Source organism: Perca fluviatilis, chromosome 3 (genome assembly GCF_010015445.1).
Source record: "Perca fluviatilis chromosome 3, GENO_Pfluv_1.0, whole genome shotgun sequence".
Classification (NCBI taxonomy): Eukaryota; Metazoa; Chordata; class Actinopteri; order Perciformes; family Percidae; genus Perca; species Perca fluviatilis.
Genome location: NC_053114.1, coordinates 9,934,458 through 9,957,789, shown reverse-complemented (window position 1 = coordinate 9,957,789; position 23,332 = coordinate 9,934,458). Strand labels below are relative to the sequence as shown.

At 40.4% G+C, this 23,332-nt stretch overlaps 1 protein-coding gene across 4 annotated transcripts in view; it reads right to left on the bottom strand.

The window, feature by feature from the left end:
* lrrk1 (leucine-rich repeat kinase 1) overlaps window positions 1-23,332 on the bottom strand; it is a 235,488-nt gene that overhangs the window by 138,850 nt on the left and 73,306 nt on the right. For all 4 annotated transcript variants that reach the window (XM_039794699.1, XM_039794701.1, XM_039794700.1 and 1 more), the window contains 7 exons: window positions 22,300-22,463; window positions 16,030-16,167; window positions 15,158-15,270; window positions 13,924-13,994; window positions 12,770-12,899; window positions 5,183-5,295; window positions 1,925-2,139 (listed from right to left, as the gene is read on the bottom strand). In XM_039794699.1, coding sequence (XP_039650633.1) covers window positions 1,925-2,139; window positions 5,183-5,295; window positions 12,770-12,899; window positions 13,924-13,994; window positions 15,158-15,270; window positions 16,030-16,167; window positions 22,300-22,463 — 944 coding nt within the window. The remainder of the gene's footprint in view (window positions 1-1,924; window positions 2,140-5,182; window positions 5,296-12,769; window positions 12,900-13,923; window positions 13,995-15,157; window positions 15,271-16,029; window positions 16,168-22,299; window positions 22,464-23,332) is intronic.

Below are 23,332 nucleotides of genomic sequence, written 5' to 3'. Positions count from 1 at the left end.
TTTGAAATAGCCAATGAATTTCGTTCCACTTCATAATTGGGACCCACTTGTTGTTGATTCTTCACAAAAAATTACAGTTTTATATCTTTATGTTTGAGGCCTGAAATGTGGCAAAAGGTCAAAACATTCAAGGGGGCCGAATACTTTCGCAAGGCACTGTATATATATATATATATATATATATATATATATATATACACACACACACACACACACACACACACATATATACATATATATATATATATATATATATACACACATAATACACACACATGTATATACACACACATATACATATACACAGTATATATACACGCGTGGAGGACCGCACATTCTCCAATCAAGTTTGTTTTTTATAAGTCACAAACTTTGCGCGAGAAGCGGTGTACGCCCATTTTCAGCCCCGTTTTGTGCGTACGCCACGTTTATAAATGAGACCCCTGGGCTCTGTGGGATAGTGAAATTTTAAAAGGCCTCTTGGATTCAGTTGTGCTCTCTGCGCGCTGACTCATCATTGTCATGGTCTTGGTTGCTGTTTGGTTTGTTTTGCTACACCATGCAACACTACACAAACATTCTATTACTCATTAACCCACTCATCTTACTGAACTCATTGATTACACATCCCACGGTTAGTTTTAAAGCTATAGTGCGTAGTTCCTGTTGCTGCCATGAGGAATTCTAAGTAAAGACAACAAAGCTGTCGGCACGTCCACATGATACAGCATTACGTGATCGCGCACGTTACATTACATGTCATTTAGTTGACGCTTTTATCCAAAGCAACTTACAATTGCTATATATCAGAGGTTGCACGCTTCTGAAGCAACTAGTGGTGAAGTGTCTTGCTCAGGCACACGTTGGTGGATGTATCGCAGTGGGAATCGAACGCAGATCTCCCACACCAAAGGCATGTGTCATATCCACTGCGCCATCACCCTACCAGTTGTTAATAGCCAAGGAGGACACGGAGGATTAAAAAAAATTGACTCTTCAGAAGAGGTAATTATCTTCACTCGAGTTTCTGTGCGGGAAAGTCACTGGACGACAAAATCTTCTGAACACAGTCATACTGAGAAATACAGAGAGAGTTGTGTAGAGCTGATAGTCTTAATTAGCTTTGTAGCAACTAATTTGGCAATGGCTTAAATGTAACGGACGTTAATTAATATCAAAAAGTTAGGCACTAAAGCTTTAAGTTTATTTTTGCTTTATGATTTAAACTAATAAATCATTTGTTAATTGGCTTTGTTGTGTGCATCTCCCTTTTTTGTCATGGCTGTGCAGCCCGGTGTGTGACGAGTGGGGGCTCGTCTGGCGTAATTTGGTGAGTTGCGAGGTACCAATATTGACGGGGGATGCATTTTGGACTGGAAATGTGATTTGATAATTTGGTTTGTTGTGTCAGTCAGGGGAGGTTTGGTCCTGCAAGTGGGCAGGTGTGAGCAACATTACCTTGATGACCTTATGATGGCCCTTGATAAAAAGTCAAGGGATTACAATTCATCCTGAGGGGAGAGTGAATGTGTATGTGAAATGTCTTGACAGATATTAACACATTTCACAAAAAAACCCACAAATATCAACCTCCAAGCAGCGCTAGAGAGAGTCACTAGGAATCATCCTCTGAGGTCGATGAATGTCTGGACTAAAGTGGTGGACCGACCGACAGACTGACCAACATTACCATCCATAGAGCCACTCTGCTTGCATGGCTAAAAATCACTTTCATGTGATTTTGTTCGCAGTACAGTGTCATTTCTAAAATTTTAAAGCTACAGAAAAAAAAGAAGCGAATTCAATTGGGCAGATAGATACAAAACAGTTCCTTTTTCATCCTTATGGTCTGAAATCTAGACCATGTACTGTGTGTGTGCATTGAATGTATAGAATACCTATGTACAGTCTGTGTTTTACTCACGCTGTTTCTGCCTCCGGTGGGTTTGTCCAGCTCCCACGTGGAGGTGGAGATGCTGCATTCTGCTGGGGTGAAGGGGGCCACCCTGCCGGTCTGTAGAGCTTCTAGAAGGGCCGTCTTCCCCTGTCGCGGTGGACCAATCACAAGCATCTTCAGCAGTTTAAAAGGCTCTGCCTTTCGGAGGTGTGCCCGGAGGAAAGCCAGGACAGAGGCAGGTCCTGAAAGATCAAAGAGGTCAACATTTGGTTTTTCGGGATGCTGGACATGACCAATTACCAAGAAACTATAGACAGGTGCTGCGTCCCACCAAAAACATAGTTCCTATTATTTAAGTACTCATTTATGGGCACTTTCACACCTATACTTCGGTAGACTCGGGGGTGAAGTACACATTCTTGCATTTTTCATTTGGTTCGGTAAGCGTTCATACTGCACTTTGTCAAGCGCACCAAAGAGAGGGCAGGCACTGATAAGAAAGAAAGATAGTGATAGGTTGTCATAGACTGCAAAAATAATGGACGTAGCAGTAGTGACGTCACCCATGCAGACTGCCGTTTTGAAGCCACCAGTTTGGCAATTTGTCTGTCGCCATCTTGGTTTTTTAAAACTGAGTGTGATGACTTTTGACTAGAGGGTGGAGCTGGGGAGGATGACACCAAGCCAGTGTTGTTTATGATTGGAATGGCGCTGCGCTGCGCTAAACACTAAAGAGGGAAAGTTGTGGATTTCAACCCTTATCAAGCGAGTCAATCAGTGGGTATTTACCAATGGGTTAACATAGACCTCCGGGTACTGAAGCCATTTATCTGAATGTACGGCAGTACAGAAACTCTGCAAAATTTCCCTGAAGTCACCAGCTAACACTAGCGCTAGCTAGCTTGGTTAGCAGAACGCTGAACAAGACATTTTCAGGCAACCAAAATGTTCAAATTAACTTTGATGAAGTGAAAACACAGTGAGTGACAAATCCAAAAAACAGGTTCAGGTCTATTTTAAATGTACACAGTGCCATGGTTAGCATTGCTAAACCTCTGTCATGATTGACGTGTATCCACTCCATAAAGCATCCCCTGCATTATCCTCTATTTTTAAATAAATGGGACCATACTTTACTAATGAACATCATGCTGTATTAAAGAAGACTTGAAACTAGCGCATGAGACCATGAACTCATGAAAATGTTTACTGAGGTAATAAATCAAGTGAGAAGTAGGGTCTTTTTCTCACAGACTTCTATAGAGACAGCCAGTGGAGTCGCACCCTGCTGGAAATTAGATAGAATGCAGGTTTAAGGCACTTCAGCACTGGCTTCACTTTTCAGATCCGGAAGCTTCTTCCATTATTTTTACAGTATGTTGTCCTTGTTACACAGACCGCGAGCGAGATCATAATAAGTTATGGATTTTAAAGTTGCCATCCGATAAATCATATAGGCGTTTGAGTGGGTAAATTGTCTGCAAGGTTTAATTTATTTATATTGCAAATAATGAAACGAGTAAATAAACTGTGTTTTGGTTCACTTCCTATATTTGAACCGAACAGTAGTGCACATGTATATATATGTATGTATATATATATATATATATATATATATATATATATATATATATATATATAAATACACACACACACACACACACACACACACACACACTACTGGTCAAAAGTTTTAGAACACCCCAATTTTTCCAGGTTTTTATTGAAATTCATGCAGTTCAATGTCTTATTGTACTCTGAAATGAAAGAATAGAACAAATGAACACTTAAAGTTAAAAAAGAAATCATGGAATTAATTTATAAACCAAAATGTATTCTAAATTTCTGACTCATCAAAGTAGCCCCCTTTGGCAGATATAACAGCTGAACACACTGGCATTCTTTCTACAATGGAAATCAAATATTCTTCAGAAAGTTCTTCCCACCTCTGTTGCAGAAGTTCCCATAAATGTGTGGCACTTGTAGGTTGCTTTGCTTTCACTTTCCTGTCCAGTTCATTTCAAACCAGCTCAATGGGGTTTAAGTCTGGTGACTGTGCTGGCCACTCCATGTTTTTAAGCTTACCATGTTGTTCTTTTTTCCTAAGGTAGTTCTGGCATAGCCCGGACTTATGTTTTGGGTCTTTATCTTGCTGTAGGATGAACTCCTGACCAACTAGGCGCATACCAGAGGGTACTGCATGGCGCTGCAAAATGCTGTGGTAGCCGTTTTGGTTCAGAGTGCCTTTCACTCTGTACAAATCACCGACCCTGGATCCAGCAAAACAGCCCCAGACCATCATGCTTCCTCTTCCATGTTTGACAGTTGATGTCACACACTGAGGAACCATCCTTTCGCCTACTCGACGGCGTACAAAAATCCTGAGTAATGGACCAAAGATTTAAAATTTTGATTCATCAGTCCATAGCACCTTCTTCCAGTCTTCAGTAATCCATTGACGATGTTTCTTGGCCCACGCAAGCCTCTTTTTCTTATTCTGACGTCTTAGCAATGGCTTTCATGCTGCAACTCGACCTATCAAACCTGCAGCTCAAAGTCTTCTCTTTACAGTTGAAACTGAGACTTGCTTATTATGACCACTATTAAGCTGTGCTTGAAGCTGTTGTCCTGTGAGCCGCCTATCACGCAAGCTGTTGACTCTCAGAAACTTGTGTTCTGATTCTGTTGTGGCTTTGGGTCTGCCAGACCTCTTCCTGTCAGAGTTTCCCCCAGTTTCTAAGTGCCTTTTGATGGTGAAGAATACTGTACTCACTGACACCTTGACTTGCTTCGCAATTTCTCTGTTGGAAAGACCAACATTCTTAAGTGTTATGATGGTCTGTCTCTCTTCCATTGTTAAATGCCATTTTTATAGCAACACACTACTTTCTGCAGTACAATACTGTTCAAATAATGCTCACGAGGGTACGGTACCACAGTGTGTTCTAACATTACTTTTATACAAACAGAGGGGGTTGTAAGTAATCCAGACAAGTTGGAACACCTGCGGGAATTGGTAGCACCAACTTTCAAAGCTTGAGCAACCTCCATTGCTGCAGAACAGCTTTACATTGTTTACCCATTTCTTGTTCCCTGAAAAATATATATATATATATATACCTGACCTGATATATATATACCTGACCTGATTCTTTACAACTTAAAACTTAAACTTTATCTGAAGTTAGTATGGGGCTTCAGTAGTCCTTAAAGCATTCTAACTTGAGGAAAACATTTCTATACATTTTTGGTTCCTTTTGAAGAGTCAGTGGAGTTAGACAGTACCTTCTTTTCTTACTTCCTGGGGGACATTGTTAATGTTGAGGTCTTCAGTGTCCAGCTGCCACAGGTTGGAGAGTTGGCTGATCTCTGCTGGAAGCTCCCGGATTCCAAGATTACTGTCCCCAAAGCAGGTGAAATAACATGGGTCAACAATTCACATTAAGGATATGTTAATATGTTTAATTATTATTATTATTATAATAATTATTATATATATATTTGAGCTATTTAAACCTCATGGACCTTCACTGAGCCCACAAGGTTTTTTTAAAAACAGTAAGGTGGATATGTTGCCAAAGCCACAGGATGCTGTGGATCCACAACTTTCCAAACAATTCAATCATTCTGGCTGGTGTGTGAGAGCAGAGCAATTTGCGGCTTGTATAAAACAGCTGCGAACAGCTGTAGCAGGAGGACTGACATCATACCAAGCAGTGATTCCCAGAGACCGAACGCAAAACCATTTGTTGTTTCTAACTTAATTATTTTACTTTTTCTGGCAATATATAATTTGAAAGTGTCTTCAACACCAATTATTTAGCCAATGCAATGTATAATTTGACTAGCTTCTGACGCTCACAACTGATTGTACTGAAAACATTTTACAAGGTTATTGTTTTATACTGAATTTGATTTAGCTTCATCCTTCCAAATTCAATAGTATGTAGTGTGGGAATACAGAAATTGTGAATGGCTCATAGTAAGAGTGCAAGTGCTGTGAATTAGCACCACGTTGAAATAAATGATTATTTTGTTCATTTCTAGCTGTATGTCATTAAGGCTAAAAAAAATTGAATTTCACACAAATTTCATATTTCATCATAAGAGATCATACAATTACAATTATCTATCTATAAGGCTACCTGCTAGGAATGGCTGATCTTAACCCTTGTGTTGTCTTCCCGTAGACCATGCACTTCCTGGGTCAAAATTGAAAGTTAACAAAAAAAAAACGTTTGACCCTTTGTTGCGACTTCTTTGCAACCTCCCAGAGATGGGGACTTGAGTCTGAGACTCGGACTCGAGTCGCACAAACAGCTGACTTCAGACTTGACTCGGACTAGACCCAAAAGACTTCAGACTTGACTTGTGACTCGACCCAAAAGACTTCAGACTTGACTCTGACTCGAGCTTCGAGATTTGTCAACAACCTGTTTTCATGCAATTATTGCTTTTTAAATCTAAATTTATTCATGTATTTCTATTTTCTTTTATTGATGCATACACATTGGGGAAACGTATAATAATTGCTTTCAATAACTTCGTAAACAGTGGCAATAAGCTAACAGCTACATGCAAGGTGTGTGGCACCAAGATAAATGATGCCGGATCAACAACGTCGAACTTCATCAGGCATCTCCAAATGCACTCAGGCAGGTCAGTCATTTGTTAATGTGAAAGAGAAGTTACATTTAGCATATATCGTCACAGGTAACAAGCTAACCATAGCAAAGTGTTGTGATAATGCTGGGATTGCCTGGGAACAAGCAAATTGTCTCTTCATAGTTGTATCCATATGATGCGACAGACTTAGGTTAATATTTCACCAGGTTGCACAGGTGTATAAATAGACTGATTATTGTCAGACCAACCCCCATGACGTCCAACATTACGTAATAGGTGAAAACTATTAGAGATGTTCCGATACCAGTATTGGTATCGGCTCCGATACTGCCTAAAACGCTGGTATCGGTAAGTTCTGGCAGGGGTGTAGCACAAGATCCTGGGCCCTATGCATAGGCAGTCCTGATGGGCCCCCATGTTCCTCAACCCCCCCCCACCAAAAAAAAAGAAAAGAAAAGAAAATCAGCTTTAATTTTGATATAAGCTCACCTTGTGTGACAATGACAGTTTCTGAAACTGTGTAATGTTGACATGATATGTATCTACCGATGAGCTACCAAGCTACCTATGACACTGATTAGCCTATTATTGCTAATTATAGACATTATAGCCTATTCATTTTAAATTAAACATGTTTCAAATTAGGCTATTATAATGGTGTGTTGTGCGCAAACAGCATTGTTAGTGTAGTTTATTTATTTAGCCTTTACCTCAGATGACATGTATAACCAAATTATCATTTGAAAGTGTATTTGCTGCTCTTTCAATGGGTTGTCTCAGTCCGTTTTTAGCACTAACAGTCGCCGAAATATTCAAGCAGTTTAGCACCATGGATTTCGTTTTCTAGTTTGTGCTCACCTTTCTTTGAAAAGAAGTCAGTTACCAATTGTTTCCCCTCATTTTGTTTTCTCTCCTTCTCCTGTCTTTCCTTTCTTTTTTGGTAGCATGATTTATCTTTCTTTGAGAAAGATACTTCTACAGCAGAAGTTTGCGCTCCACCAGACGCTCAACTGAACTAACGTAAACAAAATGCGTGCAGATGAACTAAACCATTTGGCGCATTAGCAAGGGTTGGGTGACACCTTAGTGTCAACCATTTTTTTGTATACAAAATGTAGTCAGTCAATCAAAGTTATTCAGCCAATACACTAACTTTACATTTCCTCTGACATGCACTATGAAATTTAATTAGGAAATGAAAATATCCAGGTAAAATAAAATATGTTCCAGACTTTTCAAGGGACCTCTCTCCCCTTGGGCCCTGGTAATCAGTATTGGTTTTACCCCCAGTCTGACGCCCCTGAGTACCGGAGTTTATGCACCGATCCAATACCACGTAATAAAGCCCTAAAGAACATCTACGTTAAAGAAGTTTATGTTCACTTTTAGTTATAACTGACTGTCAAACTGGATAATAAAAGAAAGTTCTGTGGCATTTATTGTTTCACAAAGAGTTTAACCTGAGCCAGACAGACAACAAAGATAGAAATAATATCACATCCATACAGGGATAGTAGTATACAATTGTTAAAACATAATAAAATATATGACACACTGGTATCGGATCGTTACTCGGTATCGGCCGATACACAAGTTCAGGTATCAGAATCAGTATCGGGAAGCAAAAAATGGTATCGGGCCATCTCTAAAAACTATAAACCATAAACAAACATAATATACATGGTTCCGATAATATTTTTGACACATTTTTTGTCCCTTTTTTGGGACTTTTTACGCTTATTAGGGCCTGAGCGCCGACAGCAGCGAAGGCCCTATTGAAACTGAAGGAATTATTAGGGCCCAAGCAGTGAAACTGCAAGGGACCTATTGTTTTTGTAAGGATCAGGGACGGACTGACAATCTGTGTGTTCTGGAAAAGTCCAGAACGGCCGTCCAACAGACAGCTGTCAGCAAAAAAAAAGTTAACAGCCAACAGCATGGGGCGCTAATACAATCACTTACTGTAAATGCTACGTGGAAAAGAAGAGTAGGCCTACTTGTCTGGCTATCACCATTTTTTCAAAAAAGCGACTAGCGAGCACACAAGGTATTTCTCTCCTGTAACTGCCAAAACAGTCATCTGTTCTGTGACTGAGGAGCAGAGGAGCAGCCTCTCCCCTCTCTCCTCATGTGCAGCAGCACTGCACACAGTGCGCAGGCAGTTAGAAGGGGAGGAGCCGAGGGGGGACAGGGTGTGCGGGGACGGTGTAGGCATAGACAGTATATAAGAGTGGACCAACAGATCTCGTTGCTCTGGACGGAGACCAGTGAAGTCTATTAGAAGCACTTTTCCGGTGAACACTTGCTTTACTGCGCAGCCTCCAACTGAGAGAGACAACGTAAATGTGAGGTGAGCAACGTGTCTGAAAGTTGTAAGTCTTCTGGTAGCTGTGCCAAGAGAAATCTCAATCATTCCCAATCTTGCAGAGACGGAGAGCGTAGGTATATGTTAGGAGATAACATAGACACAGGCTAATAATTGCTAACTAAAATGCTAGTTAACATCAGTAATTAAACCTACACAGCTCATCTAAGTCCAAACTGCCTGCAAGCTTCTCCTGTTCTATAAGGTAATTCCTCTACTATGCGACAGTAAGTCGCTTGGTTATGACACAATCGTTAGCCTATTTTTACAAAAACGTCTGCTACGGAGCCATAACGTGAGGTACAAGATAATGGAGCCTTTTATACATTGTCGTGTTTCTTTAGAAATGAACAATGGTCAAATAGAGTCTTTAAACGCTTCAGATGTAAAGTTATTCGCTGTCAAAGTGACATCAAAATGAATGGCAGTCAATGGAATGCTAACGGAGGGTGATCACTTGTTGGCATCAAAATGGCGCCATAGGAGCTACGCATTCCAGACGCTCGCTTACCCTCTTGGGTGTAGGTAGAAGAGACATCAGGACGCGACGGGAGAAAGATGCCGCTTATCTTTTTCCATCCCTTTGTAGAATTTCTTTTTTTTACTTTACTTTAATAATTATAAGGTAAAATAAATTCCTGTATTGAATTCCTGTACTTTGCTGACACAACCACTAAGCTTATACAAATGATTGCGTAATGACGTCACAAATATGCAAATGAGCGTATGACGTAATCTAGCGTCTTTTAGCGACTTTTGGAGCTGGTGCCAGCGACTTTCATTGGAAAAGAGTTGGCAACACTGGGAGCAGGGCACATTATAATAGGCTGGCTTTATCCCTATCTTAGCGAATTGCATAGTCAGCTATCAACATGTGCATCATGATTATGAAAATTATCGTGCCATTTAGTGCTGTCAAACTTAACGTGTTTAATAATTTCTGTTATTATCGGTTAATTTGAAACATTAAACTCGTTAGAAATTAATCGCGGGTTGACCGCGATTTCACTTCGTTGTATATGAGAGGTTGCAGTGACCTCACTTTTGCTGCTAGGATGAAGATTATGGTATTACATTAAACGGGAAAACATCAGGCATGCATTGGTACCACTCTAAACTTGCTAACAAACCGGGAAGGGGGCTAAATAATTCACCAAATGTAACCAAAAGTTTAACCAAAAATCCTAGCTTGCACTTTCTGTCTGTTCCATCAGAGTGCAGTTTTTCCTTGTCTTTCATATTTGCGTTTACTATTGTGGAACTGGCAAAGACCTGGTGGCTGTTTGTGAAAGCTTCACAGACAACATTGATAGGGCCTAGTCATTTTCATAATTTCACAGCCTTAATATGAATCAAAAGTGTAATATGACATTGGCAAAATATGAAATAGGTTATTCAATGCTAATTCTTTAACACAAAGCAACACATATATAAATAATAGCTAATAACCTATCTTTAAAAGCATTTGTTTATTCAGGTTGAAGATAGTTGCAGCACAAAAGATGTGAGGGAGAGTGCAGGGAAGTGCCAGGATGTCCCAGGATGCTCTACATCACAATATTTCACACGGCCCAAGTCAGATAGTCACAGCCTGGAACAATTTTTGGCTTACCACCCTCAGCAAAAGCCTAAACACTTGTCTCTACAGAGAGTGTTTAGTTGTAAAGATGGTACCAACCGCAAATGGCTAATAAACACAACCCCATTTACCATCATTGGTTTTGAGATGTTACTTGCTGTGAATACCTTGTCTGATAGGCTACAGTACTGGTGCATAGTATCAGGACATCCTGGCTAGTGTCTGTCGTGCACAGCTGAGGGTGAATGGCCAGATGGTGGGCCTATTTAGGAGAAAGTCCAGGGCTGTTTTTCTGCCCCAGTCCGTCCCTGGTAACGATTATTATTATTATTTTGAGACGTTACTCGCATTTTTGAGGGGCTTAACATGCTGGAAAACTCACAAAAATTTGCACAGATGTCGGACCTATTTGAAACTACAAATTTCTGTAGTGATTGGGCTTGTGCGTTGCCAGGGGCTCCATAGCGCCCCCTAACGTGCGCCTTAAATTGGCCAAAAGTAATAAGTTAATATACCACATTTGGAGGGAACATAGGTCTCATCTTGAAGTCCATGGTGCTATTTTTAGAAAATAAATTACAAAATTTCCCAAATCTTGGTTTTCGTGCAAAAATCTTCATTTTACGAACACTTGTTTGAGGACTTTAGGATACACGAAAACTCTCAAAATTTTGCAGCCACATGCAGAATAGTAAACTCTTTCATCTGAATTTACATTTAGGCTTGGGAGTGGTATGGTTGGTCTATAGCGCCCCCTAATTGGTTTTAGCCCTTGGGCACATTTTTGACGGCCTCAATATATACGAAAACTCACAAAAATTAACGTCCACATAAACAACTGGGAGCTTTGCGAGACTGTACGGTGATTTGGCCCATACCTGTAAGCGGGCTCTATAGCGCCCCCTAAAGCGTGGAAGAACCTAAAGCGTGGAAGAACTTGGACATAGTTGCTCCAATCTTCACCAGATTTAATACACATATTGCTCTAGTCATTGCAAACATATTTCCCATTTACCTTCATTAGCTCCGCCCAACCGGAAGGCGGCCATTTTTAATGTATGCCTTTTGTGTTTTACATTCGTTCTAACTAGTCCTAGGCCATGATTTCAATCTTCTTGAATCTTTGCAGGTAGTATCTGTTGACCCTCATGACGAAAAGTTATCCAAAGAATTTTGATAGTTGAAAAAATGCACAAGTTACAGCAACTTTCTGTCTAAACAGGAAGTTGCGTTATCTTGGCAAAAATAATTCCGATTGCCCCGAATCTTGAAAACGTTCCTCATGGCCGGTTTAGCATCCGTGCCAAACTTGGCGGCAATCGGCCATTAGATGGAGCAGTTTTAATTTTTTTTTCAATAATCAGCAAAATATCGATATATTGGAATCCATTGACATCAAGCCCCGCCCACATCAAAGTCAGCCATTTTTCTTTGCCTAGGTCACTCCCCATACGCTCGAACGGACCAAGACAGCCTGGTAGCATTTTTTACTATGAAGGAAATTATTTGGATAAATGCCATGTTTTCATTTTGAATCTTTTAATTTTATTTGGAAAATGTTATATCCATAAATGTAAATGGTCTGAAAGAAAACCAAATAGTCACCAATTTAAAAATGACATTAAATTATATTTTGAAACTTTAAAAAGGACTGACAAATTAGAAAGCTATCCAGACTCTGAACATTTATGCCTTACAACCTCTTAAATGTAAATGCGCCCCTTTTTCGTGTATGTATGCATGTAATGTTTTCAATGTGTTTATGTATTTTTCATAACTTATGAACCATTTAAGGTAGACTATTGTTTGAAGTATCATGGAACTCAGCAGAACTTCCCTTTTCATTGGTGACGATTTGCAGTGTCTGAGTGCCGCAAAGAGCGGCGTCCACCAGTACCCCCGGGGCAAGGGGCTTAATATACTCAAAAAAAATCACCAAAATTGGCGGTTGCATGATTTTAAGGGTTTCGGGAATAGGTAAAAACCCATATTTCTGATATAGAAGTTTTGAAAACGGGTCAAATTTGACCCGAGGAGAATAACACGGTTAAGGCAAGAGCTCTGTGTGTAGCTGCAGAAGTTGGTGAATACCCAAACAAAAATTATTTTGAGAACTGACAGAGACCACTACAACACTGCACCTTTCAGACATCATTTGACAATAAAAAAGAGATAAGAGAGATAAAAAAAAAACACATAATCTGGGGATTATAACGTTACACCAATATCAGCAGTGCGGCAGAGGGAGGACTGAGAGGGACAGTGTGCAGGTGAAGGGTGGCAGACAGACAGAGGGACTCACTTGGAGAGGTAGAGCTCAGTGAGGCTGTGCAGACCACACACTGACTGGGGAACACACTCCAGCTGGTTGTCATTCAAGAAAAGCACTTCCAGTGAATCCCGCAGAATCATGGGAAACTCTATGGGACACACTGCCAAGACAGAGCCATGCAGAGGGTCATTGCATGTATGCTCAAACATACAAAGCATTACATACAGTTTATCAGAATGTAACTAATACTGGAGCTGGGCGATGGACTTGTGTTTGGCTTTGTGCCAAATTTTTCCTAAGAGTAAGCAGTATGTTCCACAGAAGTGGATTCTTGGCAGGATACAATTCCTCTGAAACAGCACGTGAAACATGATGTAACACAAATAAAATACACTGTTACACAATAATAATAAAACTGCATAATTTTCCTTACATCACAGGATTGACCCATACTGGACTTACACTCATTCCCACCAGGATCCTGTGATTTTTTTATCTCAGCAATAACCATAATATGGAACTAAAATTATCTTCAGTAGTGTAGACATTTGTGGCTGTTAGTATGAGAGGTTACAATGCTGTAATAGGCAATAGCAGGTAGTGTGGTAGCAGGTACCTCACCAGGAGTTTGAGTGATTTCAGGTAGGTTTCCAAATTTCAAAAGGTTAGTGAGAGGTACGGCGTCAGGGATGGTTCAATTAATTTGGTTAGGAGGTTGGTTAGAACGTTATAAATGGTTTCAGTCATTTAGAGGCTGGGAGCGAGCTGTGGTTCCCAACCTGGGGAACGGGACGTCTTCAATGGGTCGTTAGAAAAATTGCGAGGGTCACAAGAATATTAAAATTTGAAGTCATTTTTGGGCTCAACTCACCCTGTACTCACCATACATAAAACAACAATGAGAATAGGGTAATGTATGGCGGTTAAAGAGGTCTCACCTAAATAACACAAAAATCACTTTCTCAGTTTGTGGAACTATTGCAAGGACAGGACAAAATCAAAAATAACACTGGAAAATGATTGCATTTTTGTTAATTGTTGCAATCACAAGATCTTACCAATGGAGAGACTGCATAATGTCTGAGCCTATGGTCCTGACACCATCTCCAAAGTCCACATTCATAGAAGCAATTAGCTTTTAATGATTTGAATAATTTATTTCCACGTATGTAAAACAGATCTACCTGGGTCTGGGTCCCTCCTGTTCCATGTAGTCAGGAAGGCCAGCCTCCTGGACTTGGGCAACTCCTGTGTTCTAAAGACACAATTTGAAGTACAGTTATCCACTAATGTCAGGGACAGTAGCATTCAAAAGGAATTTCAAAAGCCTTCATTGACAAATATTATACTGCATTGGAATTTAGCTTAACATGATTCAGAAATGTCTAGAAATATGCCAATATTTTACTGACAAAAAACTAACAAAACTCAAGCAAGAGAGACAAAAACTTTATGTTAAGCCTAGCATGATACAGTACATAACAAGCAGGACAAACCTGTATACAACTAGAGTAGTAATACATTTAGGACAATCTGCACCAGATCCATGTAGTTGGTGATGACAGATCTAAACTAAACCAAATGTTAAAAGCTTAACCTACTTAGATTTGATAAGGTATTTAGAATCATTCAAATTCAAAATAAGAGTGTCTTACACCTATTTTCCTCCGGGCACGTCTGGGCTGCGTTCCAGATGCGCCGCGACTTGCGAGAAATCGCGGCCATTTAAGTCAATGCTTGATATTCCACCAGCCGCACCACGGCATGTCCCAGAAGCGTGAGTGAAGTGGCTCTCCGCTCCGCTAAAGGTCTATTTTCACGCGAGCCACGGGGCCTTTGGACAGCCGGGCAAGAAAGGAAAACAACGAGAGCATCCCGTCAATTTACCAAAAGACGCCACCCCCCCAAAAAATTGTATATGTCTCCTCTACAACACCATGGACGACGAGAGATTCACCTTGGAGATGGAAAATCATAATAGACATCACAGATCTTTTTTTATCAGGACAACACCAGAAAATAGAAGTTTAATTACAGGAGTACTTGGAGTGGAAGGTACGTACTAGATAATAAACATGTGATTGTTCTATAAAGTACTTGTAGAGACAATATAATCTGCGAGACGGGCAGGCAAGACGCTCCGCTTCTGAGACGCTTTCGGTGTGGTACGGAGGACGGAACAAAACCAGAACGCAGCACAGTCGGAAATCAGGGTTATACTAGATTCAGATCAAAGCCTCACCCTGTTTTTATCTTGAAATATCACAAATTTTCTTCAACGCTGACTGACAAACATATTGTAATGTGCCTTAAAACATTGTAACGTTGCAAACGTAATGTTTTTATTTTACACAAGACATTTATTGAGCTGTTCAGTAACAGCTGGCAGTGTTCTACAGTTCCACAGTGTGGACCTACTTGCCCAGCTGGTTCCTGGAAAGATCGAGGGTCCTGAGCTGAGAGCACTTCCACTTACTGGGGGCTGGGAGTGTCGCAATGTGATTACCACACAATCTCAACGAGACAAGAGCCTGATGGGAGGATGAGTCAGAGGAGGCGTTAGATACTGTAAACCACACATTCACATTTTTCCTTTCAAGGAATACACAGACAGCTGGCTCAGAGAACAGCTCCTCTGAGCTCCAAAAAGTTCTCATTGTGTTTACTTTGTTTTCGCTGTCTCAAATCATTCACTCACTCATCATTCATTCAAATCAGGTATTGTCTAAATCTAAACATAGCTCTGAAATAAAGTCTGGCAGAAAACAAGATCATTCATATACAAGAAAAAATGGCGAATGGGACAATTCTCTGAAATCCCTCAAACGGCAGATGTGTTACTTGCATGAGGCCCATTGTTGTACAATTTGGCCTTACGGTTTCTTGCTTTTGCATTTGATTTGGCAGTGCTCTGCTCTGCTTGTGTTGGTACATTCAAAGGCTGAACATGTACAAAATTCTTATTTGGTTTGCAATTTTATTAAGAGCTCCACAATCCAATCCCAAAATCGCCAACCCTATGGTTAGTGTTGGCAAAGTGTACCAAACATTTCTTCTTATATTATCTTGGTGCTTCTAAGCTGAATTTAAGTCCATGACCCAAACATGGAGACCAACCACACAGCAGCAGTGCCATCTGCAGGCTACTTCACACGCAGCAGTCTGATTATATATATTTTTTTATTTATTCATTCATTTTTGTTAAATCCTTAGATTTGTAATTATTAATTGCACTTCAGCGTGGTGCACATACAGATGTCCAGCAACAAATCCAGAATGCTGGTTCCTACCTCCAGTTCAAAGAGATATGAGGGCAGCTCCTTCAGGCTGTTGTCGGAGAAGTCCACCTCCTGCAGATGAGTCCTCCAAAAGATGGAGATAGTGTTTGGAAGACTCTCGATCACATTAGAGGAAGCTTTGCATTGCTTCTGCAGGGGATGAGAAATATGAATATCCATTTGTGTTATTATGTGAAAACAGTCCTCCCACCCTAGCCTAGAAATCTAGACGCACCCTAGACCACTATAGTGGCAGAACATTTATTTTGCAGCCAGGGGGGTCTAGGCACTCTCCGTTGGCTTGCGAGCTGAAAAAACCAAACTCTATTCAGGCCAATTACATTGTGTATAGAGTCGGTGGGCGGGCTTATGGCTGCTGCTGCTGGGAACAGCGGTCTTCTGGAAGACTTGGAGTTAAGCTTTTCTTTGAGAAAAGAACAAAGAACGGCACAGAAATCATTCTTAAAAAAGGAAGATGTGTTCGGAGTTTTGCCGACCGGATACGGCAAAAGTTTAATCTATCAACTAGCTTCAATACCTTCTTCATTGCTCTGCCTGGTTTTAGCGCTATCCTATTGCGTGCAGAGGGAATTTGAAAGACAACCGTTATCCCGCCCCTCGGATTGAGCCCTCTCAATGGTGAGTTCCCAGACCCAACTTCTTGATGTGGGTCTGGCTTGTCAGGCTACTCCCACCCCATTATACAGTTCAACTGTATCCTACCATTTCTTTACAGTAAAAAAAAAAAAAAATATATATATATATATATATATATATATATATATATATATATATATATATATATATATATATATATATATAAAATATGATAATGCCGTGTTAGTTAGGTATAACACATGTTCTGTCCATTCTCTTGCCAGAATTCTGCCCCAACTTAAAAGTCTGGTGTTATTTTATGTCTCTTATTTTACGTAAATAAATCCCAGGAAAAGGCCAACAGTGTGTTAGGGCCTTTTCACAACAAGGTCCGAACCAAAGTTCAGCTTTTGATACATTTGAGTAGTTTTGGTTTGGTTTCACATTGCAAGTATGCGAGCAAACTAAGGAAGTCTACATGTCATGCTTGCATCCTGTTGTCATTATCTATGTGTGTCATTATCTTTCTATACTTGAAATTGACTGGTTTGTAAACGGACGTGCGTCTGACGTCAGCGTGTTGTCACTTTGGCCGGTAGCTATGACAATACTCTTTGGCCTTGACAAGAATGAACAGATGTATATTCATAAAATGAATGTTGAGTCACTTTGTGCATACGCAAAGACAATGTCGGACTCAGTAGTTTTCTCTGGACCCCTGCCAAACCTGACCAATGATGAAATGTACAGCCGTACGTCATCCTTCCACCGCTGGTTGTCGGGGTGGTGCCCAGCTAATGATGTGGGCTATGTGAATAACTGGAGGGCGTTCTGGGGAAAGCCTGGTCTGATTGAGAGAGACGGCATTCATCCCACCTGGGACGGTGCCGCTCTCATATCAAAATATCTGGAACGAATTTATCAGACATAAACCATGACAACCCAAGTTTGATATTAGTAATCAGAGGTGCAGTGCTACGCCCCTCTGTGCTTCCGTTGGAGCCGTCACCTCATAGTCTAATAAGCACGGTGTCTGTCCCCCGGCTCAGATCGGTTAAATCAAAGGTAAACAAAAGATGCGCTATACTTAACAACCTAATTGGAATTAAAACGACTGCAATAGAACAAAATAGGAAAATTAGATGTGGACTATTAAATATTAGATCTCTGTCTTCTAAAGCAGTATTGGTAAACGAGTTGATATCAGATAATAAAATTGATTTATTTTGTCTTACTGAAACCTGGCTGGGCCATGAAGACTATGTTAGTCTAAATGAAGCCACTCCTCCCAGCCATATTAATACTCAAATTCCTAGAGGCTCAGGCCGAGGAGGGGGAGTTGCAGCCATCTTTGATGCAAGCCTGTTAATTACTCCTAAACCTAAATTACATTATAACTCATTTGAAAGTCTTGTTCTTAATCTTCAACATCCAAAATGGAAAACATTACAGCCAATTATATTCGTTGTTATTTACAGGGCTCCAGGTCCGTATTCTGAATTTTTATCTGAATTCTCAGAGTTTTTATCATGTTTAGTCCTTAAATCAGACCAAGTACTTCTTGTAGGTGATTTTAATATCCATGTGGACGTTGACAATGACAGCCTTAGTACTGCTTTCAACTCATTACTGGATTCAATCGGTTTCAGTCAGAGTGTGCACAAGGCGACGCACTGTTTTAACCACACCCTCGACCTTGTGCTGGCATATGGTATTGAAATTGAGGATTTAATAATATTTTCGCAGAATTCGGTATTATCAGATCATTCTTTAATCACTTTCAAATTCTTACTACCTGATTATATTAAATTAGATAAAAGCTCCTACACCAGATGCTTATCTGACAGTGCTATAGCTAAATTTAAAGAAGATATTCCAACAGCATTCGACTCTATGTCATGCCTTAACATAACAGAGGACCTGTATGTTAACCTCAGTCCCTCTCAAATTGATGCATTTGGTAGACGGTGTTACGACATGCCTACGGACGACCTTAAGACTCCGGCCGCCCCTGAAAAAGAAGATGATGAAGCAAAGGAAACTAGCACCTTGGTATAACTCCCAAACTCGCAAATTAAAACAAATCTCGCGAAACCCTCGAATGTAAGTGGCGCGTTCCACCAAGGTGGAATAATCTCGTTTGGATTGGCAAGAAAGTCTCCAAAACCTATAGGAAGGCCCTAAGAAAGGCCAGATCAGACTATTACTCATCACTAATAGAAGAAAACAAGAACAACCCAAGGTTTCTTTTTCAGCACTGTCGCCAGGCTGACAGATAGCCACAGCTCTACTGAGCCATCTATTCCTCTAGCTCTGAGTAGTGATGACTTCATGAGCTTCTTCAATGATAAAATTACAACAATTAGAGATAAAATTCATCACCTTTTACACTCAACTTCTAACGGTTCACCTTTAAACGCAGAGTCGTTAGGAAATAAAGACTAGTCTCGACATATACTTAGACTGCTTTTATCCTATAGACCTTCAACAATTAATGTTAAAGATATCCTCAGCTAAGCCATCTACCTGTCTCTTGGACCCCATCCCAACGAGACTACTCAAAGAAGCATTACCTGTGGTTAACACTTCATTACTAGATATGATCAATATGTCTCTATTAACAGATTATGTACCACAGTCATTTAAAGTAGCTGTGATAAAACCTCTTCTGAAAAAACCAACCCTGGATCCTGAGGTCTTAGCAAACTATAGACCTATATCTAACCTTCCCTTTCTATCCAAGATCCTTGAGAAGGTGGTTGCTAATCAGTTATGTGATTTTCTACATAGCAATAGTTTATTTGATGACTTTCAATCAGGATTTAGAAAGAATCATAGCACAGAGACGGCACTGGTGAAAATTACTAACGACCTTTTAACTGCTGCAGACAAAGGTCTTGTCTCCGTTCTTGTTTTACTAGATCTTAGTGCTGCATTTGACACTATTGACCATTCAATCCTGTTACAGAGATTGGAACACTTGGTTGGCATTAAAGGAATTGCTCTGAGTTGGTTTAGGTCCTATTTCTCTGATCGATCTCAATTTGTGAATGTTAATGATAAATCCTCCAAGTACGCTAAAGTTAGCCATGGGGTTCCTCAAGGCTCAGTGCTTGGACCAATTCTATTCTCCTTATATATGCTTCCTCTAGGCAATATTATTAGAAAACACTCAATTAACTTTCACTGTTATGCGGATGACACCCAATTATACTTGTCAATCAAACCAGATGAAACCAGTCAGCTAGCTAAATTTCAAGCGTGCATTAAGGATATAAAATCCTGGATGACCTATAATTTTCTGATGTTAAACCCTAACAAAACTGAAGTTATTGTGCTGGGCCCTAAACACCTCCGAACTTCATTATCTAGAGATATAGCTACTCTGGATGGTGTTGCCCTGGCCTCCAGCACCACTGTTAGAAATTTAGGAGTTATCTTTGATCAGGATATATCCTTTAATGCCAATCTAAAACAAACCTCAAGAACAGCCTTTTTCATCTTCGTAACATTGCCAAAATTAGGAATATCCTGTCTCAAAACGACGCTGGAAAAACTAGTCCATGCATTTGTTACTTCCAGGCTGGACTATTGTAATTCCCTACTGTCAGGTTGCTCAAATAAGTCTCTTAAGACTCTCCAGCTGATCCAGAATGCTGCAGCGCGTGTTCTCACAAGAACTAAGAAAAGAGATCATATTTCTCCTGTATTAGCTTCTCTGCATTGGCTTCCTGTTGAATCCAGGATTGAGTTTAAAGTCCTTCTCTTGACCTACAAAGCTCTAAATGGTCTAGCACCATCATATCTAGAAGAGCTCCTAATACCCTATTGTCCCACTAGAGCACTGCGCTCCCAGAATGCAGAGTTACTGGTGGTACCTAGAGTCTCTAAAAGTAGAATGGGAGCTAGAGCCTTCAGTTATCAGGCTCCTCTCCTATGGAACCAGCTCCCGATCTGGGTTCAGGGGGGGAAAGAAACTGTCACCTCATTCAAGAATGAACTTAAAACTCTCCTATTTGATAAAGCTTATAATTAGGGAGTGAGGAGTTGCAGTGTTCACCTAACTGGCCCAACTGCTTCTCTTCATAATTGTTAGATTAATAATACATAACAAAGTAGAGGGAGGCAGGCCAGCCAAGCCAGATCCGGCAGGGGGAGAGTTCTAACGCCGTAAAAGCTACCTCTCCTTATGACTTCGTCTCTTAGTTACCTGTTATAGTTACGCTGTTATAGTTCTAGACTGCCGGGGGACTTCCTTCCTTTGACACACTGAGGCTCTTTCTGCTCTCTCCTTCCCTTTCTATTACGGTTACTATTACTATTACTATTTGTGTGCAGCCCGTCCCAGAAATGCTTGTTACTAATCCTAGCTTCTGGGGAGTTTACTCCCCGGAGTCCTTATGCTTTTTCCCCCAGCGTATTTCCTTGGAGAACGCTTGGCACCAAGATCCTGGTTGCAGCGGTCGCGTGGTCCTGCTGCACTCCCTGCTGAGCTCAGCGATGCCCTGCAATGTCATGCTGCGTCCTGCTGAACCCTGCAGCTTCCCGCTACATCCAGTCACTGTTCCATTATTAATGTGACTACTATCGCCACTGTTCATCACACCCCCAACCGCTCGGCAGACACCGCTTACCAAGAGTCTGGGTCTGTCCGAGGTTTCTTCCCAAGAGGGAGTTTTTCCTCGCCACTGTCGCACTGCTTGCTCTTGAGGGAATTACTGGAATTGTTGGAATTGTTGGGGCTTTGTAAATTATAGAGTGTGGTCTAGACCTACTCTATCTGTAAAGTGTCTCGAGATAACTTATGTTATGATTTGATACTATAAATAAAATTGAATTGAATTGAATTGAATATGGTTGCAACTATATTGTTATTATGGCATTACCACCTGCAGCACCAACTATACTCAAGGTTAGTTCAAATTCGCCAAAGGAACGTCTTCGTTGTGCGAACATTTTTATCGTCACCAGTCAGGAAAGGAGGAGAAGACTGCCAGCAATCCTGCGAGCCCTGGCACCTCCGTTTGGGGATAGACTGAAGAGGTGAGTGGCAATTTGCTTCCGTGTGCTTCCTTGCGTGTTATGTCGGTTGTTTACCCGGGAGCACCGGAACTTCTTGTAAATGGTCATCCCAAAAAATGCTTTCACACTAAACGGACAGAAAGGTACCACACGCAAACCAGTTCACACCTGTAATTTTGGTTCGGATAAAACTGAAAGATCAGAAAATCCAGACTAAATGAGGTAGGTGTGAAAGGGCCTTTAGTCTGTGTGACTCCTCTAACCTGTCTGGGACCAAAAGCTGGAACAACAACAACAATAATAAAAGACAATCATAAAGTACATACATTTATGGAATGCAATAAAAATGTTTAACATCTTGCATGAACATTCATTGTCCTCCTAAAATGTTACAGTATCTTTGGCATAGTAGCTAAGCCTCTCAAACAGCTCTAACACCATGATATGTGTAACCCTCAAAAGTTCTATAATAACCCAAATTGCAAATTGACTGGATACCTATAGATGGCAAATAAATAATCATATTAAAATGAGCTCAATACAGTAATACCCAGAATATCAAACATGGACAAAAGCACCTTGACTATTCTATTTTGATTAAAAGAAAAATCCTGTAAATCAGCAGATAAAAACAGGAAGTGGACCATTCAGTCTATTTCTTACCAGAGGACAAGCCCAGGGGTCAGGGAAGGTGCTCAGTGTGTTCCTGCACACATTGAGGAAGCTCAGGGATTTCAAACAGTGCATGACTGCTGTGGGCAGACTTCTCAGACAGTTGTCAGACACATCCAGCTCCTCTAGCTTGCGAAGACCGATCCAGTTAGTGGCTGACAGAATGGAGAACACAGCCAAAGTCAGAAAATCAGACCTGCACAAATGACCACATAACGACTAAAAGGCCCTTCAGATGTTGTTACTCTAAATCAGTTTGAATAGGTTTTAAAATCAGAATCAGAAAAGGGTTTATTGCCAAGGTAGTAACACTTATAAGGAATTTGCCTTGGTGGTTGGTGCATGCATAAACAAAAACATTTTAAAAATGAATATGAAAAGTGGGAACTATGTCCGCTGGTGTGGTTTCCCTGATGTTCATGAGCTCATCTATGGTAAAAGAGCTCCAGGTTCCTCAGCAGAAAACTGAATTTACAACAAAAACAAGACAAAACAATGAGCACCAACCCACCGATGGCAAAATGGTTAATTTAATGGCAAATTTATGGCAACATCCATGTATCTGACATAAAGTGTATGAATGGCTGTAATAACCTAGATGTATTGAATAACAATTTATCCAAGCTTTTAACAGATGGCTAGTGCTGCAGTAATTGAGTTAGTCAAGCGATCAGAAACACTCTTTCCTCTCCGATGTGATAATAATAACAAATATCCTTGGGTTATGGACTGTTGCTTGGACAAAACATTTGAGGACATCACCTTGGACCCTGGAGAACTTTTTTTTTTTTTTTTTTTTTTAAATCATTTTCCAACCTTTCAGACGATGGATGATAAAAGATAATATTTGGTTGTCTGGCTTCTGTTATTTAAAGTCACTTTTTCATAAGTCAATTAAAATGACCACCATCATTAACACAAAAAGTGATTTAAAAATACTATTTGCAGCACAAAACACTGTAGTTTCACTGTGAGGTTTGTTTTTGAATTTTCAAAACATTTTGATGAGCGTGCTCAGAAGTGT